Source organism: Solanum tuberosum, unplaced genomic scaffold, assembly GCF_000226075.1.
Source record: "Solanum tuberosum cultivar DM 1-3 516 R44 unplaced genomic scaffold, SolTub_3.0 scf00201, whole genome shotgun sequence".
Classification (NCBI taxonomy): domain Eukaryota; kingdom Viridiplantae; phylum Streptophyta; class Magnoliopsida; order Solanales; family Solanaceae; genus Solanum; species Solanum tuberosum.
In genome coordinates, this window is record NW_006239126.1 from 671,756 (window position 1) to 699,636 (window position 27,881).

General features: G+C 31.6%; 2 protein-coding genes and 1 long non-coding RNA gene across 8 annotated transcripts; 2 read left to right on the forward strand and 1 right to left on the reverse strand.

The window, feature by feature from the left end:
* The first annotated feature begins 6,501 nt into the window (after positions 1 to 6,501).
* LOC102603200 (autophagy-related protein 8f) lies at positions 6,502 to 10,409 on the forward strand. Of its 2 annotated transcripts, none has more exons than XM_006355411.2 (6): positions 6,502 to 6,657; positions 7,008 to 7,051; positions 7,175 to 7,230; positions 9,285 to 9,337; positions 9,794 to 9,912; positions 10,020 to 10,409. In XM_006355411.2, exons 2-6 carry the CDS (start codon positions 7,015 to 7,017, stop codon positions 10,121 to 10,123), a joined length of 369 nt encoding a protein of 122 aa, XP_006355473.1. In that variant the 5' UTR covers positions 6,502 to 6,657; positions 7,008 to 7,014; the 3' UTR covers positions 10,124 to 10,409. The 2 variants fall into 2 exon arrangements, with proteins under 2 accessions (XP_006355473.1, XP_006355472.1); XM_006355410.2 differs by having other exon boundaries at positions 6,503 to 6,660; positions 7,010 to 7,051.
* Positions 10,410 to 16,750: 6,341 nt separating this feature from the next.
* Positions 16,751 to 25,455, reverse strand: LOC102604095 (uncharacterized). Of its 5 annotated transcripts, XR_001474439.1 has the most exons (5): positions 25,215 to 25,413; positions 21,395 to 21,485; positions 20,238 to 20,383; positions 19,954 to 20,158; positions 16,751 to 17,080 (listed from the first exon to the last, which is right to left on the reverse strand). It is a non-coding gene; the product is annotated as an uncharacterized lncRNA (long non-coding RNA). The 5 variants fall into 5 exon arrangements; XR_001474441.1 differs by lacking the exon at positions 16,751 to 17,080 and having other exon boundaries at positions 19,725 to 20,158; positions 20,534 to 21,485; positions 25,215 to 25,455; XR_001474438.1 differs by lacking the exon at positions 16,751 to 17,080 and having other exon boundaries at positions 19,725 to 20,158; positions 25,215 to 25,415.
* On the forward strand, positions 17,079 to 19,209 carry LOC102603757 (uncharacterized). Its single transcript, XM_015312390.1, has 4 exons — positions 17,079 to 17,371; positions 17,530 to 17,674; positions 18,330 to 18,373; positions 18,809 to 19,209. Exons 1-4 carry the CDS (start codon positions 17,249 to 17,251, stop codon positions 18,968 to 18,970), a joined length of 474 nt encoding a protein of 157 aa, XP_015167876.1. The 5' UTR covers positions 17,079 to 17,248; the 3' UTR covers positions 18,971 to 19,209.
* Positions 25,456 to 27,881: the final 2,426 nt, after the last annotated feature.

Here is a 27,881-nt window from a genome sequence, read left to right on the forward strand (position 1 = left end):
TGATCTTATTATTCTTAAGTAGAGGTCTCAATTTGAGTCCTACGTATTGGTAACAATTACATTAGAGTGTGCTTTTTTCTTAAATAGGTCTTATGTGGTGCGAATCTGAATTACAAAATCCTAACATGAATATCAAACACTGAATAGAAACCATAAATAATATACTGTTCTTAATATTGATGTGTTCTTTCGAACATATATTTATTCAATCATGTTAGTAGCAACATAGACTTTAGATTTGTCTGATAATTATTGGACATGGATAAGCATTAAGCCCTTGCCTTGTAAGACTAAGCTACAAAAGATGGTTTGAAATTTCGATGCGAATCGTAGTAAGATAAATAGGATTTCTCTACTTTTAATTAGAAAGTGTCAGTTTGAGTCCTACGTATGATAAAAATCATGTCAAAGTGGCTTCTTTCCTAATTAGGTATTACATAGTGTGAATTCAAATTAATCGAAATCATAACATGAATACCAAACACTCGATAATGTTACATTCCTCACATTCCCTCCAAATAAAGTTTGAAAGTTCTATGTGAATTATGGTAATTATGATGAGTAAAATATTACTACTCTTAACTTGAGGTATCTATTTTGAGTCCTACGTATGATAACAATCATATTAAAATGTGTTTTTCCTTTAATAAATCTTACATGTCGCGAATTCAAATTAATTAGAATCCTAACAGAAATATACCAAAGTACACTCAATAGAAACCAAAAAGAAAAAAAAACTTCTTTAGTATACTGTACTTAATATTGATATGTTATTTCAAATATATTCAATCATGTTAGTAGCAACGTATAGACTTTTAATTTGTCTGTTAATTACTGTACATGGATAAACATTAAGCACTTGCCTAGAAAGACTAAGCTACAAAAGATTGTTTAATTCACTAATAAGCCATAATGTTTGATTGACCTAATCATTGATGATAAAGCAAATAGGATCAATTAATTAATCCAGAAGTCTATTTTTTATTAATAATAAATATAAAAATATATTCTCTTCACATCCATGATATTCATTACTTAATTGTAATTAATTGGTGATTGTATAATTATTTATTTTTATCATCTAATATTTAAATTATTTGATATGATATAAATATCGAGTATGAATATATATTTACCTGAAAAAGTAAAATCCCCAAAAGAGTGATTTGATTACATGATTGATCAATCAAAGTCATACAACCATTCATAGTGGTGTCACAGCTAACTCTTCAACCATAATAATCAACAATTATTTAATTTTCCCCCTAATATAATTCAAAACTAAAGCAAGTAGAAGTTTATGATATACTCAATATAATACCTACCTAAAACTAGTTTAGAAGTGACAAATGAAAGCCCATATAGTCAAAGTCTCCCCTTAATGTGTTTGGTAGGTAGGAAAACATTTTTCTATAAAATATTTTTTAAAAATTTATATTTGATTAATCAATTTTTTTGAAATATTTATCTAGAAGTTAATTTATTTATTTTTAAATGAGAAGAATAACTTTTCTGATTGAAGTAAGAAAAATAAAGTTGAATAGGTGATATTTCCTATTGATTGTGTCCTTTTTAGTTCACACCCTACAACACAGCTCATCTTCATCTTAACCCCAAGAAGGACCATCCACTACCAAGATAAATACATATATATACACATGATTTTTTTCGAAGTTAACGGATGCACGTGCACCCCAACAAATAAAGATGGGTCCGCCTCTAGATTGACACAAGTGTCATTTCATTAAAAATTAAAATCGCTCCTAATTGGAAAAATTAGTGCATAAAAGTATGTCAAGTTTAACCGACTAAAATTTGGATAGGTTATTAACTTTTTATTTAATAATTCAATTCATTTTGATCGCTAAAGTTCAATCAATCTAAAGTTGGTTGAACTTATGCTAAGTATGTTATCCAAATTGAGATTAAAGTGTTTAAATATTCTTTTTGTTTGATATATGTATTACATATAACTGTAATTCAAAAGGAAGAAAACGTTTTATTAATTTTTTTTAAAGAAAAAAACAAATTTACCACTAGACAGTGTCTAGCGGTCTTTTATTAAAACATAAAAAATATCAATAGGGACAAGTACAAGCAAGGAGAGTTAATTCTTACCTTACTAATCCTAATGAAGTACCTAACTTCTCTACCTAACAAGCATGAAGAAAATAAGAGCTAGAGAGAACTAAGTATTTTCTGATCATCACAGAGCTTGTAATACACTCCATGATGATATCACAAATGAGGATGCTTAAATAATGTAAAAATATGTCATTCAAGAAGAAAGTTGAGTTACCAGCCTCAAACTTTCTATTACTAAAGCATGAATTAAAAAAGATTGATTGCCCATCAAAAGTAACTTGAAGTATTTTTCTCTTGTCTTCTTCTTCAAACCTATCCAACAACACTTGATGATTCATACTTTATTTATGGATTTATTGGATCTAGTTGAACCTATTGATACTGTCAAATGATTTTATTAATTTTGTTTGATAATTATTAAACAAATAAAAAGCAATCAAGAAAATTAAAACTTGATAAGTACATTATTCACGTTGGATTGACCATTATTTAGCCATCTTAACCTATTTTATCTCAACTTAAATAAGTTTGGGCAAATTACAGAAATTGCATACTTTTAAGGTAAAATTACAATTTATCCCTTAAAAGTTTATAACTACAGAAATCCCTCAAACAGATACAATAATATAAGAGCTGATACATTAAACTGATGCGCGAGATACATTAATCGTTAAGTAAGATACATTACATTTTATATATGATACACTAATCTGATGCGCGAGATACACTAATCTGATGCGCAAAAATGAGGGATTTTTGAGATTTGTAAAACTTATAGGGGATAATGGTAATAATAAACTAAAATGTGGGATTTCTGTAATTTTTCCAATAAGTTTTGGATTATATTTGCATTAACTTTTCAAAATTTAAATAGTAGCCTAAAAAAGATATTTGCACAAATCAGTCCACTACCATACTGTAGGCTACATTTATCAACAGTCCATGTAGTTATTGGGCTAGCTTGAACAGAAAAGCCCAGACAAGTAATTTAATATAAGCCCATTAATAATTTCAAAATTATTGTTTCTAGGGTAGTTCTTAAAAAAAATCTTCTTTATTACCATTGAAACAATTTCATATTTAATCAATTATTGATAACTAAGATGCCATTTAATGATTTACAACAATATAAGAACTTCAAATTTAAGCTCCAAATTACATGATCAAACGCCTACTAATAATAATAATAAGCACCACAGACAAGCATTTTTTTTTATAAAAAAAAACCTATGTAGATTGTAATATAAGGATTACTATTCCATGTATCATTATTATTCTATCGTATAATTAGGAATAAATTAATATATAATTGATATAGTAATTATACCAAAAATAGTGATTCAGGTCTATAAAAACCAATCAAAAACTAATAAAACATACCCACTCCATCAAATATGTAATTAATGGCCTAATTGACTTATAACACGTTAATACAGTTCGAAAAGTTTGAAGTAGCAAACGAAAATTTAATATATACCTAACTACATTAATTTATTACGGTTACGTAATGGCAGAAGTTTAATAATATACATTACAATATCTATCTGTCATTTAATAAAAAGAATATAAAATATGCATTGGCACACGCCCAATTAAAAAATGGATTTTTCGTCAAAAAAATTACAATTACAATAAACTATTCAGTAAAACTCATAGGAGAATAGAGTATACACAAATTTTATCACCACCTTTGAGTTTAGGTGGTACCTTCACAACACACAAAACCTCAAAGGTAAACCTTCATTTCATCCAAACCACCTATTGTAGACTGTAGTGTGTGATATCAAAGTCGATGTCGCCACTGTCCTAGGCTACAGATCCAAGCTATTTAAAGTTTTTTTTTTTTTGAGATTGTGTGACAAACCTTAGTTCCACGTCCGGTTCATCTATAACCATACTGAATTTGCACTCCAAATATTTTGTTTTGATCTTGAACAACTTGGTGATTCCTTTGGACTTAGAGTCTGTCTCCAAACCTCCAAACTAGCATCGCCTATATCCCAAATCTCATCAATCAATGCGATATCCACAGAGTCAAAAATGTTTTCCATAGAGTTTTGATAAAAAAAAATTAATTTTTTTTATAAAATGACATACAATAAATAATTTCCCATCTAAACAGTAGTCTAATACCATCGTTAATTTCAATTACATTCAAAAAATTTAATTAAAAATAAATAAATGATATCTATTTTAGCATTTAGCGGTGTAATTCAAGACTATCGAATTCCAAAAGGCGAAAGACGAAAGAAGACAAAGAAAGCAGTACACTTGGATTATTCTTAAGGTATATCCCCTTTTCCCTTTCTTTTTTTTTATAAAGATTTTCCGCTCGTTGATCAAATTTGAATTCACGTATTTCAACGCTTAATTATTATGGATAAAATTCAGAAGATCAATTTCAAAATATGTAATTAAGGACGAAGAAATTTCAATAATAATCTATATTAATAATATATTGGTATATCCTTCCTTGAATCCTTGTGGTACAGGACACATCGTTTACACTTTACAAAGTGGTCCTTAATAAGGACTCCTTATATTAAAAAAGGGAAAAAGGATAAATATATCTCCGAATTATCGTAAATGGTATGCAAATACCCTTCGTCATATTTTTGGGACATTGATGCCCCTGCCGTCCAAAAACTAGAGCATATATACCTTTTAGAGTGAATGACATATATGCTCTAGTTTTTAGATGGCATGGGCATCAATGTCCCAAAAGTATGACGGAGGGTATCTGCATACCATTTACGATAGTTCGGACATATATTTGTCCTTTTTCCCTTAAAAAAATAAAAAAAAGCCTCATCAAATTTCCTAGTTAATGGATCTATCACAATCGTTTATCTTCGAAAAATAAAATAACTTTAAGAAAGCATTAAAATAAATTGACTGGGGAGAAAAAGTCGAACACTAATTTATTAATCATGAAAAGTTCATTAGAATTCTTTGCCAAGTACTTGCCAACCAAACAATAATGCTATAATATAAGTATATTTTATATAACTATTAAACAATCTAATTATTTTTTTTTTTGAAACATACAAGAAACCTACTCCGTGGTACAATAAATAAACTTTATAAATACATTTATCAAAATAATTGAATCGTTTTCTTCCATTTGCATTTTTGGTCCAAATTACTCTATTACTTGAATATAAAACAAAAAGTGTATATATATATATATATATATTTATTTTTTTTATATTTTTTTTATCCAAATTACTCTATTACTTGAATATAAGTCATTTTGCTAAATGTGAAATTCATGAAAATTAGATAAGCCATTTTGCTAAATGTGAAATTTCATTGCAAACCTTGCATCTAGCCCTAAATAAAAAAATGATCTTTAACGGCACTTAATTAACGGCAATAGTTCAATTGTCGCTAAATGTGTATTTTTAGCAATAATTAGTACTCTTTGTATAGGTCCCTAAAGCCTTTAACGACATTGGATCTAATGACACTTAACTAATGCCGGTAAAGACTTTAGCACTCTTTATTAATGTGTCTATTTATTGCCGCTAAAAGTTATTTTTGTTGTAGTGTAGCTGTGTAAACTTTATATTATTAGAAAATTATCTCAAAGATTAAGTTGAGTTTGAGTAGGATAATCACAACTTCTTTGGATGATTGCTACCAAATACAGTCTTTAGTTTAAATACAACATGTCAAAACTTGATTGTTACTTAAATTTTATTATATTATATTGTTATATTTATTGTTGTGTAACAATAAATTTTTTCATTTTATGCAATAATCAAGTTGGTATATTAATGCGTTATCACTTTTTCCACAATCACTAATCTTTGAATACACACGGGATAAATCCTCTCATGTGCAATAGCTTGCAATAAGCAAATCCTTTCCAATGAGTTTAACCGAAAAAAGAACTACGTGGGACATCTCCTAACACCTCTTTTTGGAATACCACACTCGTTGCACCAAATTCAACCGAGTGAAAACGAATTTAATGTGATTCGATCTCTGATTACTTTTATGAGATACCCTTACTGCATCAACTCAACCATCATTTCGAGTTAAAATGGCTGAAAAAAGAATTGAATCACCATTTCAAACACCCTTAAGCGTTGAACTATCCAACAATCATAATTTTATTTATTTATCATATCTTTAATAATACTATTTTAAATTTTATCCTTTAAATCACTAATATGTGACATTACAATAGTATAACTTTGTTCAAATATTATAGTCATAAATTTATCTAATATTACAACAATAATATAACTTTATTCAAATATTATATAAATAAAAATAATATCAAATAAAACTCAAAGTCATGAAATTTACCCAAAAGTCAAATATACAAATGGATAGAAAGAAATAATCTTCAATTTAATTAGACTTTTTTTCTTCTTCTTCTTGAAGCCCACGTCTACCAATACTTGCGTGTATAAAGTATAGTCTAAAAAGTTCAAAGAGTTTTGGATAATGATTATTTTATACATCAAAGAGTCCTAAATCAAAGCAAAAGCAAAGTCATCAATTACTCAACCTTCATTCTTTATCTTTTTTTCTCTCTATTGACCATCATATTTTCACAAAAAGGTTGGTTCTTTACTCCTTTTAATCGGTATTATTTAATTTTTTGATGAATTTGGATGTTTATTTTACTTCTAATAGTTAAAGATTCAAGCTTTATCAATTGGGTTATTTCTGTTATATGTTTTTGATGAATATTTTCTTGATGGGGTTGTTCTAGAAGCAGCAAAATTAAAAGTTCTTTGTGGGTTTGATTAAGTTTGTATCAGTTTAGGTCAAAAGATGATTACTTTGAAGTTTTGTGTTTGTGTTGGTAGAATCAGTTGATTGTTCTGTAAAGCAATTGGGGTTATTTGGGTTGTGGATGATGTGTTAATTAAGTCAATAATTCTGCTTATTTGATTGTTTGATTCAGGAAAAATGGCTAAGAGCTCATTCAAGCAAGAACATGATCTTGGTTTGTTTGGATTCTTGTTTTTTAGCCTTTTGTAGTTTCTGTTGTGTTATGATTTTCTTTTTGTGAAAAGAATTGTGGGTGTTGGTGATTGTTTTGACTCTGTTGTTTTGGATGATCCTTCAGAGAAGAGGCGCGCTGAGGCTGCTAGGATTAGGGAAAAATACGCAGATAGGATTCCGGTGAGAACAAAGTTTATGTCAATGGATTTTAATTTTCTGTGGTAGCTGGTAGTTTCAATGTGAATAATGTGATTTATTGATTTTATTGACAAAAGCATTATGAAATTTGAACTATTGCCTTGTAGTAAAAACTGCATATGTTGTTTTTTGGTGTTTTTCTGTGTTTGAGAGGGTTAGAGCTCCACGTTGGTCAGGGAACGGATTGGTGATTTGCTTATATAGATTTGGAAATTCTCATGGGCCGAACTATCATATCTTTACATGTCCCAGTCCACACTCCAGTTGTTCCTGGGCATGAAGGGGCTGTTAGAGTGGTTAGAGTCCCACGTTGGTTGGGGAACAAACTAGTGGTTTGCTTATATGGACTTGCTCAATCCTCCCCTTTGAGCTAACTTTTGAGGTTGAGTTGGGCGTAGGTGTCATATCTCTACATTCTGAATAGACTTCGAGTCATTGGCATTGGTACAATGCCAAGTTGTCTGTGGTGAGATTATCTTTTAAACAAATTTGGATTCAACCGGTATAAATTTGGAAGTAATATAGTTGAGCTTTCAGAATTCCAGACTTTCCTCTTCTTGCCTCTTACTTGCAGTTCTCTGTTATTTACTATTCTCAAAAGGTAGTGACTGATACAAGGGATAAGTGGTGTTATAATGTGATTGCATTGAAATTTCCTTGTTTCACTACCAAATGGAAATTGCCATAGAATCTGAATCTTCTGTATCTAGTTATTCAAATACCATCTCAATTACATAAGAAAGAAATATAGGTGTTCTCACGTGGTGACCGGGAAGAGAACCCAAATAGTTCCACTGGACGCCTAGTACCACAACTAACTCACAGACCAACTGGGAGCCTCAGGGCAGATAATGAACAGACTCTGGAGTTTTGATGAAGATGAATGAGTTTCCTCTTTATTGGCAACGTAAGTTCCCATATTCATCCGAGACTTGCATGCACAATAGAAAAGGATAATACACCGTGAAATTATTGAAGGCACCTAACATGCTTTCCGAGTCTGAATAAAACAACAAAGGTAATAACACATTCTTGTTGACATGTCTCTTGGTACTATCAATTCTGTTTTCCTGATCTCCTAGTTCTACAATTCCAATGTCACCGGTGGTTTCATCTATATCAAGTTGACAATTAAGTCAGAATCTTAGATTGCTTTTTCCTTGTCCAAAGGCCATCCCACTCTGTTTCTCTCAGTCTGGAAGCCCAACAGGCTCTCTTGTGTACTGAAAGGGGTATGATAGTTTTTTAGAGGTGAATGGGGTAGAGATATCTTACTGCAGATGAGTTCTTTGGTAGTTGGATGTGTTCCCCAATGATTTGAAGGTAGAAAGAATGACAATAGGTACATTTGAGTTGATCATTCGGCAAGACCTAAACTTCAAAAGTAAGAGATGAAAGAATTGCAGAGGTCGAAGTAGTAAAGCTTATTTAGTCAAAGTTTTGACGACAAAAGTATGTAGATTTGATATGATGTAAACTATAATGCAGTTTAAGTATTGATGAACAACGTCGAAACCAGTAAGTCAAATTTAAGCTAATAGAAAAAGCATGTTAATCACTTACTGATGCCTAACACAATTGCTTAGATTCTGATCCCTGGAGGTGTTGGAATCACGTGTAGACGTATATAATATGAACATTTTATGTGGATCAAGGAATAATAACAACTGCAACCACACCTCTATCCCAAGCAGCTTTAATCGGGCTACATGAATACTCACTGAAGTCTGAACAATACTTCAAAATTTGTTCATAGCAGAATATTATTTATCCTCGTCACAGTTGACAATTGTCTCAAATCAAATTGGATAATGGCCAAGAGGGTATTGTCCAATTGTAAGCTTTGATATTATGTGCCAATTATATGATTGTCGTAGTTGTCTTGTTTAAGCTCAAACTGGATATGAGTCCAAAGAGGGTGCTGTCCAATTTTCACTCAAGAATTTCTCCTTAGTATTTGTTTTATTTGGTATTATGTGCCAATCCATCCAGAATTCTGTTGTGCTCCTTTTTCACAGTATTTCTGTAATATGCAGGTGATAGTTGAAAAGGCTGAAAAAAGTGATATTCCCAACATCGATAAGAAAAAGTAAGGACTGACCAACCTTCAAGTTAATTTTTTGTTTTACTTATGTCTATGTTCGGTTGTGCTACAGCCAAGGGAGAAACATATTACCTCTCAGAAAATGTTTCAACCTGATTCCATCATTTCTTGTGTCCCTTTTCAGTTGGTGCTTTCCCTTCAGATTGGCAATTGACCTTTTCCTTAACTTGCTCATTGCTTCCTGCTACTTTGTCCCGAAGATTAGCTTAATTTAGGTGATAAATTGGTGTCATTCATGCGATATGAGATGAATATTGTCATCTCTTGTAGGCTGTACGATTCAAATTTACAAATATCTCGAATTTGACTCTTATCACCCTTTTCTTTCTCCTTTGAACATCTGTTTTTTCCTGCCAACGGGACACCACAATAAGCATGACCCTTCTTTCTATCGGTATTGCAAAAACTCGATTCATGTTTTCCTGATTGACAAAATTACAGGTATCTTGTGCCAGCTGACTTGACTGTTGGGCAATTCGTCTATGTCATTCGCAAAAGAATCAAATTGAGTGCAGAAAAGGCAATATTCATATTTATTGACAATGTGCTACCGCCAACAGGTGTTTCTTTACTACTAATATCTGTTTTTTTGGAAGCTGCCATAGCAATTTGGAGAGCAATTCTTCCTTATACTATGAAGTGAGCTGACTGTGTTTGGTTTTCTCAGGGGCAATCATGTCTGGAATCTACGATGAGAAGAAGGATGATGATGGTTTCCTCTATGTTACCTACAGTGGAGAAAACACATTCGGGGGTCTGAGCGAACTGTAGCTTTGACATCCATTCATTTGCTTATATTTCCCCTGTTTATCGTCCTGTGACACTTCTCCGTCCTGCTAAAATCTTCCACTGCTTCCAAAATCTTCAAGATTATACCGGTAAAAATTATGTATAGCATTTATTTATGTATAGTTCAAGAGCACAAGTGTTGCAATCTTCTGACTTACGATGTTAATAATCAGTCGGATTTGACCTCCTTAAAGATTGTGTCTGTGTCCGAATAATTTGCGATTTTATAAATGGGCAACACTGAGGTGCCTAATTTCATTCTTGATTGCTTTCCTATTTCAACATTCTATTTGAATTTGTGCTTACTATTGTTGCGCTTTATCTTCTTAGGCCTTTTCGGCGTGAATTCGGAATTAGTCGCCTTATCGGTCATACTATTCAGTCATACTATTCAAACTTAGTTAATGATGAAAACAAATCCTGAGGGAAATCTTGTGCCTAAAAAAATGGTGTCATATAGCTTGGGAGATTGCGAAATATATTTGAGTTTATAGACAAATTTAAGTGGTCGAAGATGTTGACTTAAGAGGGAAGATTTTTTCAAAGGGAGCATCAAGGCCTACCATTTTGTCCTTAAACTAGAGCATCTTTTCTTTTAGTAACTATGGTATTCAAACTAGTTTGCGCGACTGTCGACTAATTCCATGAAATATCTATTACCTCTTACCCAACAATAAGTATCAGGTAACTCTGTCTATCAATAACAAGTATCAGGTAACTTCACGACAGACAGTGGAAAAATCACCACTAAAACTAGAATATCTATTTGGCAATGGAAAATGAACTTGTGGGCTACGACTAGCAAATTAACGCAAAGTTTTTGTTGTAAAGGTCATGTCCACACCTTTCGTATTGGTAAAATCTTGCAAAAATAGATATTTGTCTGTGAAAGCACAACACAAGCATGGTACACTACTTTCTCTAATGTTCATATTTTCTTTCTACTTAATTAAAACAAAAATAATCAAATTTTAAATTCGTGATCTAAAGAGGAGAGCATAGAATCATATAAAAGAAAAAGTAACAGAGAATAGAGGCTTTGAGGCATGAAAAATCGACTATCATTATAAGTCCCCAAAGAAGCCGCACCGATGTGGGAGAACAATTCATTTCCTATGATTAGAGGTGGCAGAATGGTAATTTATATGGGTATCCACTCATATTTATCCATTTTAAATAGATTGGGTACTCAACTCATTTTAAAATGGGTAAAAATGAAATACTCATATTTACCCATTTAAAAGTGGATAGTTAAATGGATAATACGGGTAAAATATGTTCATTCATAAAAGAAAGAAAATTGATTAGGGGTGAGTGGTAAAGAAAGCTTTTTAAAAAAATTATTCTGATATAGCAAACTATTCTAACACCATATACCCCTCCACATAGATCAGCCAATGTTCACACTATTAAAAAATCATCGTTGAAAAATGTCTAGTGGTTATTCTAGATATTTTAATTAAATAGGTGAGAAAAAGACGAAGTAGGAGTATGTGTTTTTATATAGAGAAATTAGAAAGCTTTCCAGTATTTCAGTGAGAATCTGTTTTCCGCCATGCCTTTTCCAGTAAAAATATTTGGTAAAAATGATTGAAAAAATCATATTTTATAACGATTGTTTTATTAATTCGCGGTGGTGGGAAAACTATCTGCTTCTAGTAGTGTCATGCCTACTGCCTAGCCAGTAGGAAAACATAAATTCGAAACTCACCAAAATTTCCACAACAATATCCAATGTTATATAGTAAATGACAAGATCCTATGGCTCCTCTTAATTAGCACTTGGTATATAGTGAAATTTCTTAGGTGTAATAACATAAAATAAACAGAGAAGATTTATGCCAACTTTTGTCAACTTAAATACGTATACGAATATGAATAATCAAAGTTTAAAAACATATCACAAAATTCACCATGTTATTAACACACACACATGTCCATTAACTATTTAATTATCATCGAAATATTTTAGCTAATGTCCATACATAATTATACGTATATATATCGATCAATTAATGAATAGTGGGTTGACATGTTTCTCCAAGCGTCCTAATATACTTTACTTGTTCACCAATAATATATCGGTTTGGAGTAAGGTTAATTCTTCGAAAGAATTTTCATCCCAAAACATACATATATAGACACAAAAAAGGACTAATAATGAGATTTCTAAGGCAAAACAAGAAAGGCTAATGTCAACATAAGTTGGCACAAACAGGAAAAAACACTTGTAGTAACACATCATATTCATGATAGTTTGTTAAGGTATACAAGAATTAATACTAATGTTTTCCCAAATAACAATATGCCAAAATATCAAATTAAAGGTCTTTCCAATGGAGATTTCATTTGATCCACTAAAATTGTCAGCAGTTAGAGAAAGAAGGAGGAGCCGGAGAGCATGACATATCCGCTATGATCAGTTGAATTCAGTAATTTTGATCTAAGCGCGCTTTACATAAATAAAAATATATAATCACTAATCACTGTAACAACTTATGCTTTTAGGTGAAATTAATGTTCATATGATATATGAGCAGATAGAAGAGTGAGTTCGAGTTTCAGTTCCATCTATTATCAAAATGAACTTTTACGTATTTAACTCATGAAAGAGAACCTGGTTGCACGTGAGAAGACGTGTTAATATACATATAATCGAATAAAAAAACTATATATTAGATGAAGTGGTCGCACATTTCAATACCTATATTTGTTATATGAAATCTATTACTTCCTTCATAGGCCAATTTATGTATCACTTTTTTTTTTTTAAAGTCAGTCTGTTGAAGAATGAAAAAGTCTCACATCAATGATTAATAAGATGAGTGATCTCTTTATATGGACATGAATAATTATGTTCTCATGATAACCTAACTTTTGGGGTCGAATAATTCTCCATAAGATCCATTTCTTTATATATGAAGTACGTACATAGTTTTAAATTCATAAACTTCATATCCTCAATCCATTGTTTATAATTTTCACATGTCTAGGACACATGGGACTAGATGCCACGTGTCATGTATTGATTGGGACCCCCATGTCATGGAGTGTTGGGTGACAATGGCAGTATGGCCATGCTGCTTTGTCTCCCCATAATCATAAATTCTTCTCCTTTGAGGTCCCAAACTCCCATTCTCTTTTAGGGTCCCATATGTTTATATGTTAGGCTACTCATAATCTATATATATATTTTTTAATTTCTCTCCCGGTGTTCGGAGCCCACATTGAAGCTTCGACTAAATTTGGATCATGCCCATTCAAAGGTGGCGCTCCAAACAGGAATTTTTCCATACCCAAGACTCGAACCGAAACCTCTAGTTAAGGGTGAAGAACTCCCACTAGTGCACTAATTGATACTCATAATCTTTTATTTCCTCTTATCTTTGACTGATAAGTTCTGTTAGGTAAGTTACAATTTTGATTTTGGTCCTCATCATTTCTGATTAGGTATATTTAACTTTTAATTAATTGACCAGTGACCTAGATTTTGAGTCATTCAATTATTGATGTATAATATTGAATTTATATCGTTATTTCCTATTTGATGATAGCACATATAGTTCTAAAAATGATTTAAGTATTATATCATATCTTTCTAATATAAAGGGAGAAAAACACATATCTTATAAAACTACTTAGCTTAATATTATAAGGACTACAATGAGATTCTATTAATAATGGAAGAATTAAAAGTGCAATTACCCTTAAAAATATAGCCATATATTATTAGAGGTGAATTCAAATTTTAGAAAAGGCAAATAACTAGGTTTTGAATAAATATTTGTATACATTAAGTAAATTATTGAATCTATAATATAACTAAAGCTCTAGCTCCGATCTAAATTTTCGAGATATATAAATTTTGATTATTTTTATCATATGTATGAAAGGAAAAGAATCCAAATGGGCTCTCATATAGTTATTATGGCCTCACATTTAAAAAAAATGTCCATTATGGTGTAAACAAAACGTCAATTACACTACAAATCATGTCTGTACTTCTGTTTTCACTATTCTTTATGTCGGTTTTACCATGCAGATCATGAACTATTTATCTTAAAGTTTTACGAGTTTATAAGATTATTGAGTTTTCATGAACCAGTAAATTATCGTGCGTGCATTTCATCCCTATAATTCCTTATATATAGATATATAAGGTCATGCTAATTTTCTCTGTATCATTATAATTTTATCAGATATTCCAAAAGGAATGCATACCTCTACGATGTTGGTAGGAGCGAAGCCAGGATCTGATCATCTAAACCCCCTCTGACGAAAATATTATTTTTTTATGTTTATACTTTATACAGTAGACATTGAATTCCCTTTGATCAACTTGTTTGTATATTTCCTTCTTCGAATTCTGAATTCTCTTAATGAAAATTATGATTCTGTGGCATGAGTCATGGCCAAGTTAAAGATGAGCACAAAAATGAGATACAAGCATGTCAAAGTAGGAGAGGCCGTTACTTTTTGTGTTTTTTTTTCTTCATATTAGACAAAAAAACTAGCTTATCTCACATCCAAAATTCTGACATCCTTTGACTTCATTGCATATTCTTTTCTATGTTCAAACTTATTATTATTGAGCTAAATGAAGAATTGCCCTCCAATTTTGGTCAAAGAGTATTCATGTATAATTTCCTAAAAGTGTTGAACAACAACTTTATTAGAAGCAAGAAAACAAATACATGTGCCAATGAACCAGTTTTTCCAACTTTGAAAGGGCTAATAGGACAATGTTAGCAAGATGACAAAATTTGTAGTTCTTTTGGAGTTTGCAAATAACGTACGTACTCCATATTATAAGAAATACTTTTTGAAAGACAAATTATGATTTGTAATAATGTGGTAGACATCACTAAACTACCATACAATACTAATGCTCTTCCTAATTTGTAATTTTGCCTAGTATATATATTTATAATATTATCATGTTAACGCAAAAAATAGAGTAGCTTAAAAAGAGTTATAAATAAAACAAGGTTAGCAGGGTGACAAAAAGTTGTAGTTGCTCAGATATTTGCAAATGATGCAGTATTGTGACGCCTATAGGTTCCTCGTGTGAAACTTAGATGTTGAAGCACGCACCTCAATCACCCTATCCGTGTGAATTGAACGAACTTCAAAGTATAAATGAATTTTACATATTGAAATAGGAGAAGAAAATTAGGAATCTTACAAGAATGGGTTCATAATTAACTATTTGTGACATATTTTGGGTTAAAACTCAAGAAATAAATTTTTGCTCGCCTAGGCTCAAAATAAACAATAGCTTAACAGTTGATTCAAGACATTACAAATGGTATCAGAGCATGACTCTTCCTCAGTACTGTGATAGGGAAAAACCTTAGAGAGGACATGAGTCCTAGGGTGTGCAGGTATGTGACGTCCATGACGGAGAGCAAGCCTTTAAAAAGAAGGTTGTACACAACACCTTATGAATCCCACATCAGAAAAACCTTTTAGAAAGGCTAGATAGGACAAGGTTAGAAAGATGACAAAAATTGTACAATTTATTTTAGGGGATAAAAAAGTAGCATAGCAAAAGTAATAAATTACAAAGGCAAGGAGTGCCATTTACTAAGCCATGCTGAAAATCTAAAACAAAGATATGAAAGGGTGGTAGGAATCCTGCACAAACACATGGGACATGTCCTAGAATTCTCTTATTCTTATTTATTGTATGTATTATATGTATATGAATTCTGTTATGATCAAATTAATTATGCAATTATGTAAACTATATATTAAATGCTTCACCTAATTACATGAAGATGGGGTTGTTATAAAGGAGGATTTCCAATCACAAGAGAATGATCAACATAAGTGATCTTTGATTAACAACATGTTTCATGTGAGATCCATAAGAAAGATTTTTGACTCCATTACCTTGTATTTGTCATGTGTTTTTGTTAAGCTTTTTGTATATCCTTGACTTCTAAAATTTGAACTAAGACTAAAGATTTGTCGGTAGATCAACAAGCTCGATCTCTAATTTTTCAATAATCTTTTCAATTATGTAAAAATATTAGCATACTTTATAATTTACTTCATTATATACTCAATATGTCAATAGCTAGAACACTTTATTAATAACTTGTTAGAGTAATATTTTGATAATGCTAGTGAGACTCAAACCCAAAATGAGTTCTGCTCTAATAATATTATTGAAGTGTGTATGATAATCTCTAATTCTAAAAATTTAAATTATTAAAGAGATCATATATTTTAATTTATTTAATTATATTTTCAACAATACTCTGTGCTTCGACTAGATGTTTTACTTCCCCGGGCCAATAGATCTTCCTATCCTTATCCATCAAAAAATGTTATTTATATTTTTCCATTGTGTATATATATCCTATATCGATATCTATATATCACCAATGACCCCTTTTCCTTTTGATTTTATTCATTCTTGAACAACATTAATAAACTTGACCTAAATCATTCAACTTTGCATAATTTTAATATCTTAGAAATTAATTAGAAGTGAGTAAACTATTAATCTTTTTGTAATGAAAAGTCATTCAATTTTATCAAAATATCACGTAGAGTCACTAATTAATTCACACGAAAGAAGGTGTTACGTTGCAACCACATTCTCTAGTAACTTAGGTTGGCATACAACTTGATCACTCTCACCAGATTTCACTTGTGGAATCTCACTAGACATGTTATTGTTGATTGAATTTGAATTCATAATTTCAAATAAACAATGAGTCAACATTAATAAATTAAAAATGTTAATTATTATACGGAACAAATTAAATTCTGAATCCGTCTCTGTGTCTAAATCCGAGTGGGGCCATGGTGATTGAGAAGTTTAAAGGAAGGAGGAGACATGGGGAGGCCGCCAATATCTTCAAAAATGTAGTGAAGGATGAGCATATCCAAGCACCTGCATGTTCTACCTTCATCTCCCTACAAAACCTGCATTTAATGCCATTCATTGCCCTTTTCCTACTACTTATATGCCCACTAAATTCATTGCCAATATCCCAACACAACCCTAGCTAGCTATCAAGTTGCACTATTTTCAAGAAAATAATACCCTATAACCTATTATATTCATAAGCTTGCCCAAAAAAAAACAAAAAAATGTTCATCAATATGTCTAAGTTTCTTGTTTATCTTTTGGTTTGTATTTCTCTTCATGCATGTAGTGCTAGACCACTAGCAAATATTGATGACAAAGAAAACAAAATACTACTCTCTAGCAAGGTTTGCTCACAAATATTTCTTTCCTTCTTGATTTGTATAACCGTCCATCAAAATAATAGCAATACTCTCTAGCCAATATATACTAGTATTTTTTACTAGAGAGTGTAATTATTTTGACTGACCGACCAAATATGTAACTTGTCCTTGTTTATTTGCAGGATGTAACAATTATGACTAGTGACACATCAAAAACAGAAGGAAGAATAATTATGTCTGAAGACATTGGAAAAGATGATGGAAAACTTATGTGGAAAAAGACATCAATTGTTGCACGAAATCAATTAGACGATGAAGAAAATAAAGGTAGTTTTGGCACGTTAAAAATTTCCGTTATTGTTGAAACATGTTAATTGTCATAGCTTGTGTAGTTCCTTTCAGAGCTTACTTTTATTAAATTATACCTCACTACACCCGATGGGTTCGATAATTTAAACACGTGGAAATTCTTTTTAATAAGTATATATATATATGGTAGTGAGACTCAAATTCATGCGGCAAAACCTCTTGCCTGCTATGATATCATATTGAAATTATGACCATGTTATCTGAAAAACTTGAGCTACTAAAGAAAATATACTTTTATTTACTCAATATCTCTCAATAACTATAAGGTTGTACATATATATAATACCCGATCATTATTGTCTAAGGTAACAACATAGTCTATGTATGAAAAAATAAGAAGAAAAGAAACTCACATTTTATAATATGTATTACTTCCTTTGTAACTCACCTAACCAAGCTTGTTTGGTGACTTTAGAATTAATGTCATATTTTCCCATGTTATGAGTGACAATATTTTCAAGAACAGATAAAAAAAAAATAGAGGGAATTTTTATTTTATTTATGTTTTGCTTCCTTTTAAATTCATGAATGCAACTTTTTTTCTTCTTTACAACGTTAATTTACCCTTTAGTAATTTTCTTATATATGACGAAATATGTGTTGTGACTAACAGGAAACAAGGTTGAGATATCGTTTCATGAGGGAGCTCAAGTAAAGGTAAAACTCTAATTTCTCTCTCTCTAGCTCTACACAATATAATTAGTGTTTAATTAATTCATGTCACTGAATAATTAAAATTAGTACTATATATATATATGATGTGCAGTATTTTTTGGAAAAGTCAAGTTTTACCCTCATACTTAATAATTATAAGAAACAATAAAACTTCTTTTGTGACCCAAGAATCCTTTTTTTTATTGTTAAAATAAGTGGAGTCCAAGATTTGTATTTCATTTTTTATCAACTATCGACATGCACATTGTCGTCAACTTAAAGGACAACATAGATGCAATTTCTATGTATAATCACTTGATATGTAAGTATATATATCTTTTACCTGCTATAAGAGGTTAAAATGTAAAATGCATGGATTCTTTGAAAACACTATCGATATTTATAAGTTAATGTGCTTATACTAAACATTTTATGCAGATATCGAGGAGAGAATCGCGGTTGATGCTAGAATCTCCACTGTCAACACAACACGAGGAAGAAGCAGTGAACTCCATTGAAAAGGAACTCGTGGAAGACGTAGTAGTTATGGATTATGCACAACCCCATAGAAAACCACCAATTCACAACACGAAACACTAAAATATATTGTAGATGAAAACCATCATATACTTATATGTATTTTATTTTCTCGTTTATACGTATGTGAGACCTGTCAGTTTTCGTTTTTTTTTCTTCTTAAAATTATTATTATTGTTTTGGCAAATGAAGGAGAATCCTAGATGAGATCATACTCCATGTATGTACAAATAGAAATGACTAAAAATTGCAAAACTGCTAGCAAAAAATATCAATGTTATATATTATGTTACATTAATGCATATGGTTGAGGTTTATTGAGGGCATGATGTGGATGTATATGGTCCCTCATATTATTGTCTTGTTTTTATCAAGTGTACCTTATATTAAAAAAAAGAAGAAGAGTGCATATAAATATATAGGAAAAAAAGTAGCAGTGGTCTCTCTGCTGTGAATGTGTTGGTTGGTTTTCTTCTTTAGTGATGGAGACAGTTATGTGGTAGTTTCTGTTTTTTGTCTCTTTTTTAAAGTCCTTTGCATTTGCTATCCAAGAAACCAAATCTATTTTTGTCATTTATTATGTGTACAGCCATAAGCAGGCAACAAATTTGCTATTTGTCACCTCTTGTTCTTGAGTTTGGGTTGGGCGGATCGAGTCAAATTGATTGTCGGATCAAGACTCAACCCATCCAAAGTTTGGGTCAAACAACGGGTCATAACCCGACTCATCTAGCATAACCCAAACCAATTGAAGGCAGCAAGTAATAAGAGTCTCAACAAATTGGAAAGATTAGTTTACTGTTTTCTGCATTTATCCTGACCTCAAATGTCATACCTAATTTTTTCTATTTTGCATCTAGAAATGGTCTTTTTTAAGAGGAAATTCATACAATTGTTTAAAGCTAACACCTAACTAGAAAAGATCCCAAATTCAAACATCAATAAAAAGAGAATAAGCAATTGCTCTCATCACTGATCGCATTACAGAAAACAGGAAGGGGAAAATCAGTTTAAAATTATACGAACATAATTCTATATATAAGAACCTGAGCGCAGGACAATTGGGCTTGCAGCTGCAGTTCTATCCTTTTGCAATCAATCAGTATTGAGATGTGGCAACTATGTTGATCATTCTACCACCAGGGATGTCGTAGGATGGTTGGGATCCCTCTATCTTTAACCAGAGATCACAATGCAAGAGGGACAGACCCAACTATTGACGAATCACAATCACGTCACACAGCCTGGAAACTAATTTTGAAGCAAAATCAAATAGAAGCATTTTGCAAGTTTCACAGAGCAAAAATGCCTACAGCAGTACCCATTTTACCTAATTGAGGGGATTTTTCACTACAGTTGACAATGAATGGTTTCACGAAATTGATGAATTCTGATCCCCAGTTTAAGATCAATCTCATCAACTCCAAACCAGAAGAAGTCAGGATTGAGGTTGGTGATTGCTTCATCCAAAATCACCTGGTAAAATTAGAATGAATTACAGTTATATAGTAGTACACAACTATTTTCCATAATAGTTGATGTTTGGCTTTAAACAGTGGATGTCTAAGGCTGAATAATTTAATAAATGTATTCACGAAGAGAATCATCAATAAAGTATTTCTTCACCTATCACTTTAAAAGGTTAGCTTTTTTCAGCTAAACATAATTCGTTAGTTGTTGAACAAGTCGCGGTGGCCTTTCCTCTGCTGCCTACTAGTTGCAAAAAGGAAAGCTTCTTATATGCAATTTAATTGTAGGCGAAAGGGTAATTGAAGTGGCCTCTAATGTGAGGTCATTACAAAGTGAGAAAAACTGGCAGGCTGCACATCTAGATCAACAACATTGACAGATACAGATTTTAGGAACAGTGAGCAGTAGCACAGCTGGCACAATGAATAGCATAGAGTCCATTTATTGAAGAGAATGACGGAGAGTAAAACACATACCAAATAGTCCACTTTTCGTCTAAAAGTGGAAAAATAGGGACCCCTCAACATGTATCACATATTATTAGCAATTGGTGTAAGCAAGAGAGTGACAGGAACTGACCCTGGCAACTAGCAGGGCCCAATTTGCTCAAGCTACAGCAAACAGCAATGGACAAGAAGGTTGCACTAGATAATATACCTTGATGTGATGCAAATGAGTGCAGGAGGCAAGAAAGACAGATATTGTGTGTTTTAACCAACAATACGTAGGAGGAATCAATAATTTGCAACAGAAGTGTTCTAGTCAAGTTATAACCTTCATAACCGTGTTATTCACCTAATCTTGGCTTTTATTCGAAGCAACTCAGAAGCTAGCCGATATGGCATTAGCTACTATCAGCAGCTGCATTAGAGAATGTAATGACTTTGACGAGCTGCACAACATTTCAATAACTAATGTGAAAAGTGACATGGGAACAACTCATATGTGAAACTGTAAGCAGAAGAATCTTGGGAAACATTATGACAATTACAGCGAAAAAACAGAGAGACAGAGTACCGGTATGTAGGTCCTCATGCCAATACATGTGACTGCGTTGTGTTTTCATAACCAGTCAGCTTTGCTGATATCTCCTCAGGATCCAGCCTCACTGCATAAGGTATTCAGTTTCTAAAATCATTCTATATGAACTGCTCAAACATAATGACGACCCCACAGAACACTTCAGACCTCCGAAACTTAGAGCATCCAAATTTCTTTGCTCCCAGTAAAGACATGGTTGGAACAGGTCAACAATCATAAGGCATATGAATGATAAAAAGAATGCATAAAACAAGTCCATCTTTAAAAAATTATGCTTTTTAACTGTCGTGTTTTTAGTAAGGTATCGAATCCAAAGGCCAAAAGTAGTTAACACATTCATTGCCACTCTCAAGGAATTACTTTGGAGTTGCTCAGAGAGAATCTAGAACTGAAGTAAACCATTCATGTAAAGAAGTAAGGAAAGAAATTCCAGTATGAGATTTTTTCAGGCCATCCAAGCATTAGAATAACAATTGTCGATTTGTTCCAGTAGTCCATGCTGCCAGACACCCTTCTAACATCTTTAAGGTGCCTGGTGAAGCCATTAACAAGGTTGAACTTTCTTTAATGCAATGGAGTACCCAAATAGTTGAAGATCTTCAACAAGAAGATAAGATTATAAACCTAAAATCAAACTTTAGTGTAGGACAAGCAACATGGATAATCTCCTGATAAGTTGAACATAAAACAAGAGCTGCTCAGATCAAATTTAGCAAAAAAGCCTTCTGGACATAAACGATCCAGATTGGTTAAGACGACTAGAAATGGGCATGAATATGGTAGACATTTGGAGAACAACAAAAATAAAGAGTTAAGTAAACTGAGAACTCCCTTATGCTGTGTTTGAATGGAATGGAAAGAGTGGGTTATAACTCTTGTCAAAAAAACAAGAGTGGGTTAAAAGTCCTTATTTTACATTTGATGAGGTTATATTTTACAGAAAAGGGAAATTGCGCACATAGAAGACATACACATAACTGGGAATTAAGGTATGTATTCCTACCTACAAAGTTCATCCAATGATCCATACAAGAAGGAATCACTTTCATTCCCCAGAAATTTTGAAAAATACAAAACAAAGAGATAGACAGAATTTGATTAAGAACTTTTCTGATCCTTAAAAAGCCCTATGGTTTATTTTCACCAAACAGCACATAGTAACAGTTTATGGGATAACATCCCATGTTCTTCTCTGATATCTCCTTTGTTCACTCCTTTTGAGCATTATCCAACGTAACTAACTCCAACAGGCTATAAAAGGAATCTCCAGACAGCTAATGGTGATTCTACAATGTAAGAAAAAATCAGCTAACATGTATCCTGTTCTTTGAACTCAGGTTCTGCTATATTTACATTCCAAATTAGTAATTACACATTTGGGAGCATTAGCATTTAGAGGGCAATATTGCACTTGATGAAACAATCCTTCTTTCCCTTCCAATGGTGATACATGTTATTTTTTTTAGACTACACAATTACCATGGAGCTAACAAAGTCCAGGAAATATCAAACTTTTGAATTGTGAAGAAAATGGATCTTGAACCAAATCTAATCTCAAAAATTAGCTAATGAGATGAGGATTGGCCGAGACCATATAAGGAGACCACTATTATTCCTTTAACCAATGTGGAAAATCTAAAAAGTAAGCTCATGGGTGAGGATCGCTCAATATTATATAAGAAGACAACAACCCATACCCTGAACCAATTTGGGACACTTAACACCCTTGGCATGCTAGGATGGGCATCTGGTTCTTCCTTTTCTGGTGCACACAGTGCATACCTAGGTAAACTATGGAGAGATGATTCCCCTCTGGCCGGACCTCCCAATCGAGATAAGCTTTCTCTAAGTGGGCGTTTGACCATGAAAATCAAATATTTTTCACTTTATTTGAATTTTTAATGTTGGAGTTCGCCAAACTTTTGGCAAAGAATATTTAGAATATGATTTTTCTAAATATGATTTATATCCCCAATTTCTAAAAACAAGCAAAATTACTCAACTTGACTAATTTACTTGAAACATATGATCTAAACTGCTCCAAAAGAGTAATAATCTCAAAATAGATAGTCACATAGTGTCATAGATAAAATCCTAAATTCAACATACTACTACAAATAATTTTTGCACTTTATTTGGAATTTTAAAGTTGGAGTTGTCTTTGAATATAATTTTTGAAAATAATAATTGGTTGTTTGAATGTACTTTTCCTAAAAAAAGCATGACATACAATTTAAAGCCAGTCCTGTATATAAGTTTTTTTGTACTCCTAGAAAAAAACTCTGCTTCCAAATCATGTTCTTTATCTACACTATACATGTGAAGCCTAAGTCATAATAGCATCCTGCAAGTCTGCAACTACCACAAAATGCAATCAATAGCTCACCAATTTTCCTTTGATGATAGTTTATAATATCTTCAATCCATGATTTGATGCTGCTTCTTTTTTATTTTGTAATCAGTCCCATTCCAACATTATATTAACTGCAAATAGTTTTGACAGCGTAATCTCCACTACGAAATATTTCATCAGTTTCATTAGAGTAGGACTATCATAATGTCTACTCCACTGTCCAGCAATACAAGATGTTCACCATTTTCCTCTTTGAAGTCAGTAAGATGTTCAATTTTATACACTAAAAGAAACAAGAGAAAATACACATCTCCATATATCGCATATTTCATTCATTTAAAGATTACAGTAAAATCTCTCTAAATTAATATAGGCGGGATCATGAAATATTATTATTTTGTAGAGGTATTATTTAATCGATAAATTAATATTTATTAATTTAAAAAGTGTTCGACACTGAAAAAATTGTACAGGGATAAAATCTCAAAGAATTTGAAAGAACTCACTTGTGAACACGTCATTCATGAACTTGAGATCATGATTAATGATCTCGATTACCGCAATAAAATGAACATTAATAACCTATTGGATAGGTGAAAATGATACATGTTCAGAGGTCCAGAGCTTAGAACAAATTGTGGATATCATTGGAAAAACAACATATATCATAAAGTTGAAGATGATACAATACCTTTTAAACCAGTTACGCGTAAGGAAACACTTACATCTAGAACTCTTCACAATTTTATGGTGCAATTAGAAAAGACAACACAGAAATTTTTGGATGCAATAAAAAAAGCTAGAGATAAGCTTCAACTAGATTTAAATTTTAACAAAAAACAGAACATAATAGAATCATATTTCACTAAATTTTCTTAGATATATTTGTACTTTTAAAGAATTATTAATTTATAATATTAATGAGACCATATATTTATATAGGGGCCTTCTGAAAATATATTATCTTATTGAAATGAGTGATTTTTTCCATTGACCCAAGTTGGGACCGGAAGAAATTATTATCTTAGAGAGATTATTAATTAATCGAGTGTTAATTTAGTGAGTTTTTTCTTAATACCTTCAAATCCTTCACTGCTACTCATGAAAGCTCCATATACATATTTGATTCAGAATTTCTTTAACAGATAACTCAACACATGACACATTTACTTTTCACAGTTTTTAACATTTTCCCTGTCCCAATGATACATTATGACTAATTTTCGTCTTCATCATCTAAAAAGCTAGATTTCATCCTATAAGTTTGCATTTATACAATACTGTAGCAAATAACACGCTTGAACTAAAATGTAAGCAACCTTCTACTGCTTATTCTACATGCCGGAAAAGACAATTTCATATTATGCCCAATTTGAAATCGTACATACAGTACAAGTTAATTATCCGATAAAGTAATACGCGAATTGCGAAAAAAGGAGGTACCAGAACGTTTCTTTTGCAGCGATAGTGAATGGATGCGCTGGAGGAGTCAGTCTGGAGTCTCTCCAGCTTTGCTAATGCTTCCATGGCTCCGGCGAAGCTCGAAAGACGGCGAATTTCGAGTCCACAGTCCACTTCAACAAGTCTGATTCTTCCAAAAGCAATTGTTCGATGGTTTTTTTGCAAAATATAGTTTTGGTCCGTCGAGTATAGCTTAATTCGAAATTAGTCCTTTGTCAATTATCACTTGCTAGGAGAAATAGTTACTCCCACGTTTTAATTTATTTGTCTAGTTTTAACTTGATACACAATTTAAGAAAAAAAATTTAAATCTTGTTGACTTAAACTAAATATATATATAGAGTTCCAAAATGTTATTACTCTTTTGATCATAAACATGTCATGCGAAAAGTTGAAATTAAAAAATCATAAAAAAATAGAGAATTTTTTTTTTAAACAGACTAAAAAGGAAGTAAGACAAACAAATTGAAATTAATAAAACATTATTACATTGTTATTGATTTCCCTTGTTATCAAGGTGTCTATTTGTGGCTGAACATATCCGAATTCATGGTGCATACATTTTAAGTGGGACTTAACTCAATACCTTATGGTACCAAGTAACAATTAACCGATAGCCACATTGCACTAAATATATATATATATATATTTATTTATTCTCGAAGGCATCCCTCTCCTTCAACAAAATTTGCGACATGTCAACTCTTAGTACGATTCTTAACTTTATATCGAGTTAAATCACATGTCCACAACTTGTGTGCCCCAGTCAATTCCTTTTTGAAACTATAGTTATGTATCTTAAAACAATCTAAATATGTATTTGTCATATTACGTAATTTTTTTATTTTTTTTCTTATTACTTGACACCTCATACCTACCTATAACTAAAGTCTAAAAATTAGTATAGTAATATTATAAAGGAAAGACGAGAGACATCTTTGCCACTAATTGATAGATTACTGTAAAAGATTTAAATTACGCTGAAAATAAGTGGAAATAATATTTAATTATTCATTCTCCTAAAAATAATATATAAAAAAGATCGTTTTATTATAGCATTACCGTTAATTTCCTTTTAATAGTCTAATTATGTCTAAAATTGTTTCACCAATTTTCTTCAAGGAGACGTGCAAGAGAGAGTTCTATAACCCAAACGGACCCTTAAATTCGGAAATATGTTTAATTTGCATTATTTTGCTTACATCTCAAAAAGGTGAGTACAATGACCAACTTTTTATGATCTTTTAGCTGAAAAGAAAAGCAAAGGTATAGAGGTCATGAATGGGAGCTAGCTAGTCACGTTTAAGATAGCTAGCAGAGAGGCATGTTCTGGATTTGAAGATCAGTTATGAATCACCATAAAAATAGATGCATGTTAGTAAAAATGATGTTACACAATTTTTTTTTTATGTAAATTAAAGGAATGATTAAGGCAAGAAGAAAATAGTGGAGACAGGCGCGATCCATGATGGGTTACGAGAAGAAAAAAAAAAGACCTTGGCTTTAGGCTTTTTGACAAACCATGGAATTTTATTTTTTTTACTAATACCGCTGGCAGAAACAATGCTAAACAACGACCTAGTTTTAATTAATCAGTGGGCAAAATCAATATTCTATAATGTTACTGTACAAAAGACTTCTACTACTTCTCATGGTTGAATTTTACGAAAAACACATATTAATAAACCGTGTTTATAAAGGAAAATTAAATAAGTAACCGTACTTCCAATGTACGCTAGCTAGCTATTTTGATTTTCTCCACACTTTAGTCATCAATATTTATTATAAGCACTGCTCTAATTTGACCATTGTGTGCCTAATATGCTGCTATTTTAACATGTAATGAGGTCAAATGGGTCTTATAATATAAAAATGGTTTATAATGAGTAATGTTAATAAATGACATGGGATACCAACTGTAAAAGAACTGTTGAGAATTGGAAGGTTCTGATTTATTTTATACACCATCTTTCCTATATAAGTTAGTTTGACTCGACACAAATTTAAAAAAAGAAAGAAAGAGTTTTAAAATTTATGGTCTAAAATTAATGATAAAAATTTGTGTAGCTATAAATCATTTCATTAAGGATAAAATAGACATTTTAAAGTTAAATTGTTACTTAATATAGAAACGTGTCATTTTTTTTAAAACCGACTAAAAAGGATAATACATCATGTTAACCGAGACAGAGGTAGTAAGAGACGTGGGCATATTAAGAGGGACATTGAGAATATGTATGTACTATTATAAAGAGGTGAATCTAAGACATAAATCTTAATCTGAATACAATTTATTATTCGAATATAGTCACACTCAAAAAGAAAACTTCTCGAATAAAAATTGTTTTCTTGTGAAATAAGTCGACCTCTTTTACGTATTTGATGTGATTTTTGTCGAATTGGGTAGCAAGAAATCTATTTACTTTTCTAGATAGTCGTCTTTATTTAGCTAACCCCACCATTTGAAAACTCCGGTGCATTATTCTTTACTAATTTATTTTTTGTGCCAACAGTACAAAATATTTTTACATTATGAGATTAAATTAACTACAACAATGGATAATACCTATATATGGTTACGAGAAAAATAAAGTAATGCTATTGATAGTTAACTCTGCACAATATCACTACATATTAATAATGTCATTT

Bases quoted from the DNA above. Each gene is read 5' to 3' on its own strand.
- LOC102603200 (XM_006355411.2), top strand. From the start codon at position 7,015: ATGGCTAAGAGCTCATTCAAGCAAGAACATGATCTTG. The intron at 7,052-7,174 runs GTTTGTTTGGAT...ATGATCCTTCAG, and splicing joins CAAGCAAGAACATGATCTTG to AGAAGAGGCGCGCTGAGGCT. The intron at 9,913-10,019 runs GTGTTTCTTTAC...TGGTTTTCTCAG, and splicing joins CAATGTGCTACCGCCAACAG to GGGCAATCATGTCTGGAATC.
- LOC102603757 (XM_015312390.1), top strand. From the start codon at position 17,249: ATGTTCATCAATATGTCTAAGTTTCTTGTTTATCTTTTGGTTTGTATT. The intron at 17,675-18,329 runs GTAGTTTTGGCA...TGTGACTAACAG, and splicing joins AGACGATGAAGAAAATAAAG to GAAACAAGGTTGAGATATCG. The intron at 18,374-18,808 runs GTAAAACTCTAA...CATTTTATGCAG, and splicing joins ATGAGGGAGCTCAAGTAAAG to ATATCGAGGAGAGAATCGCG.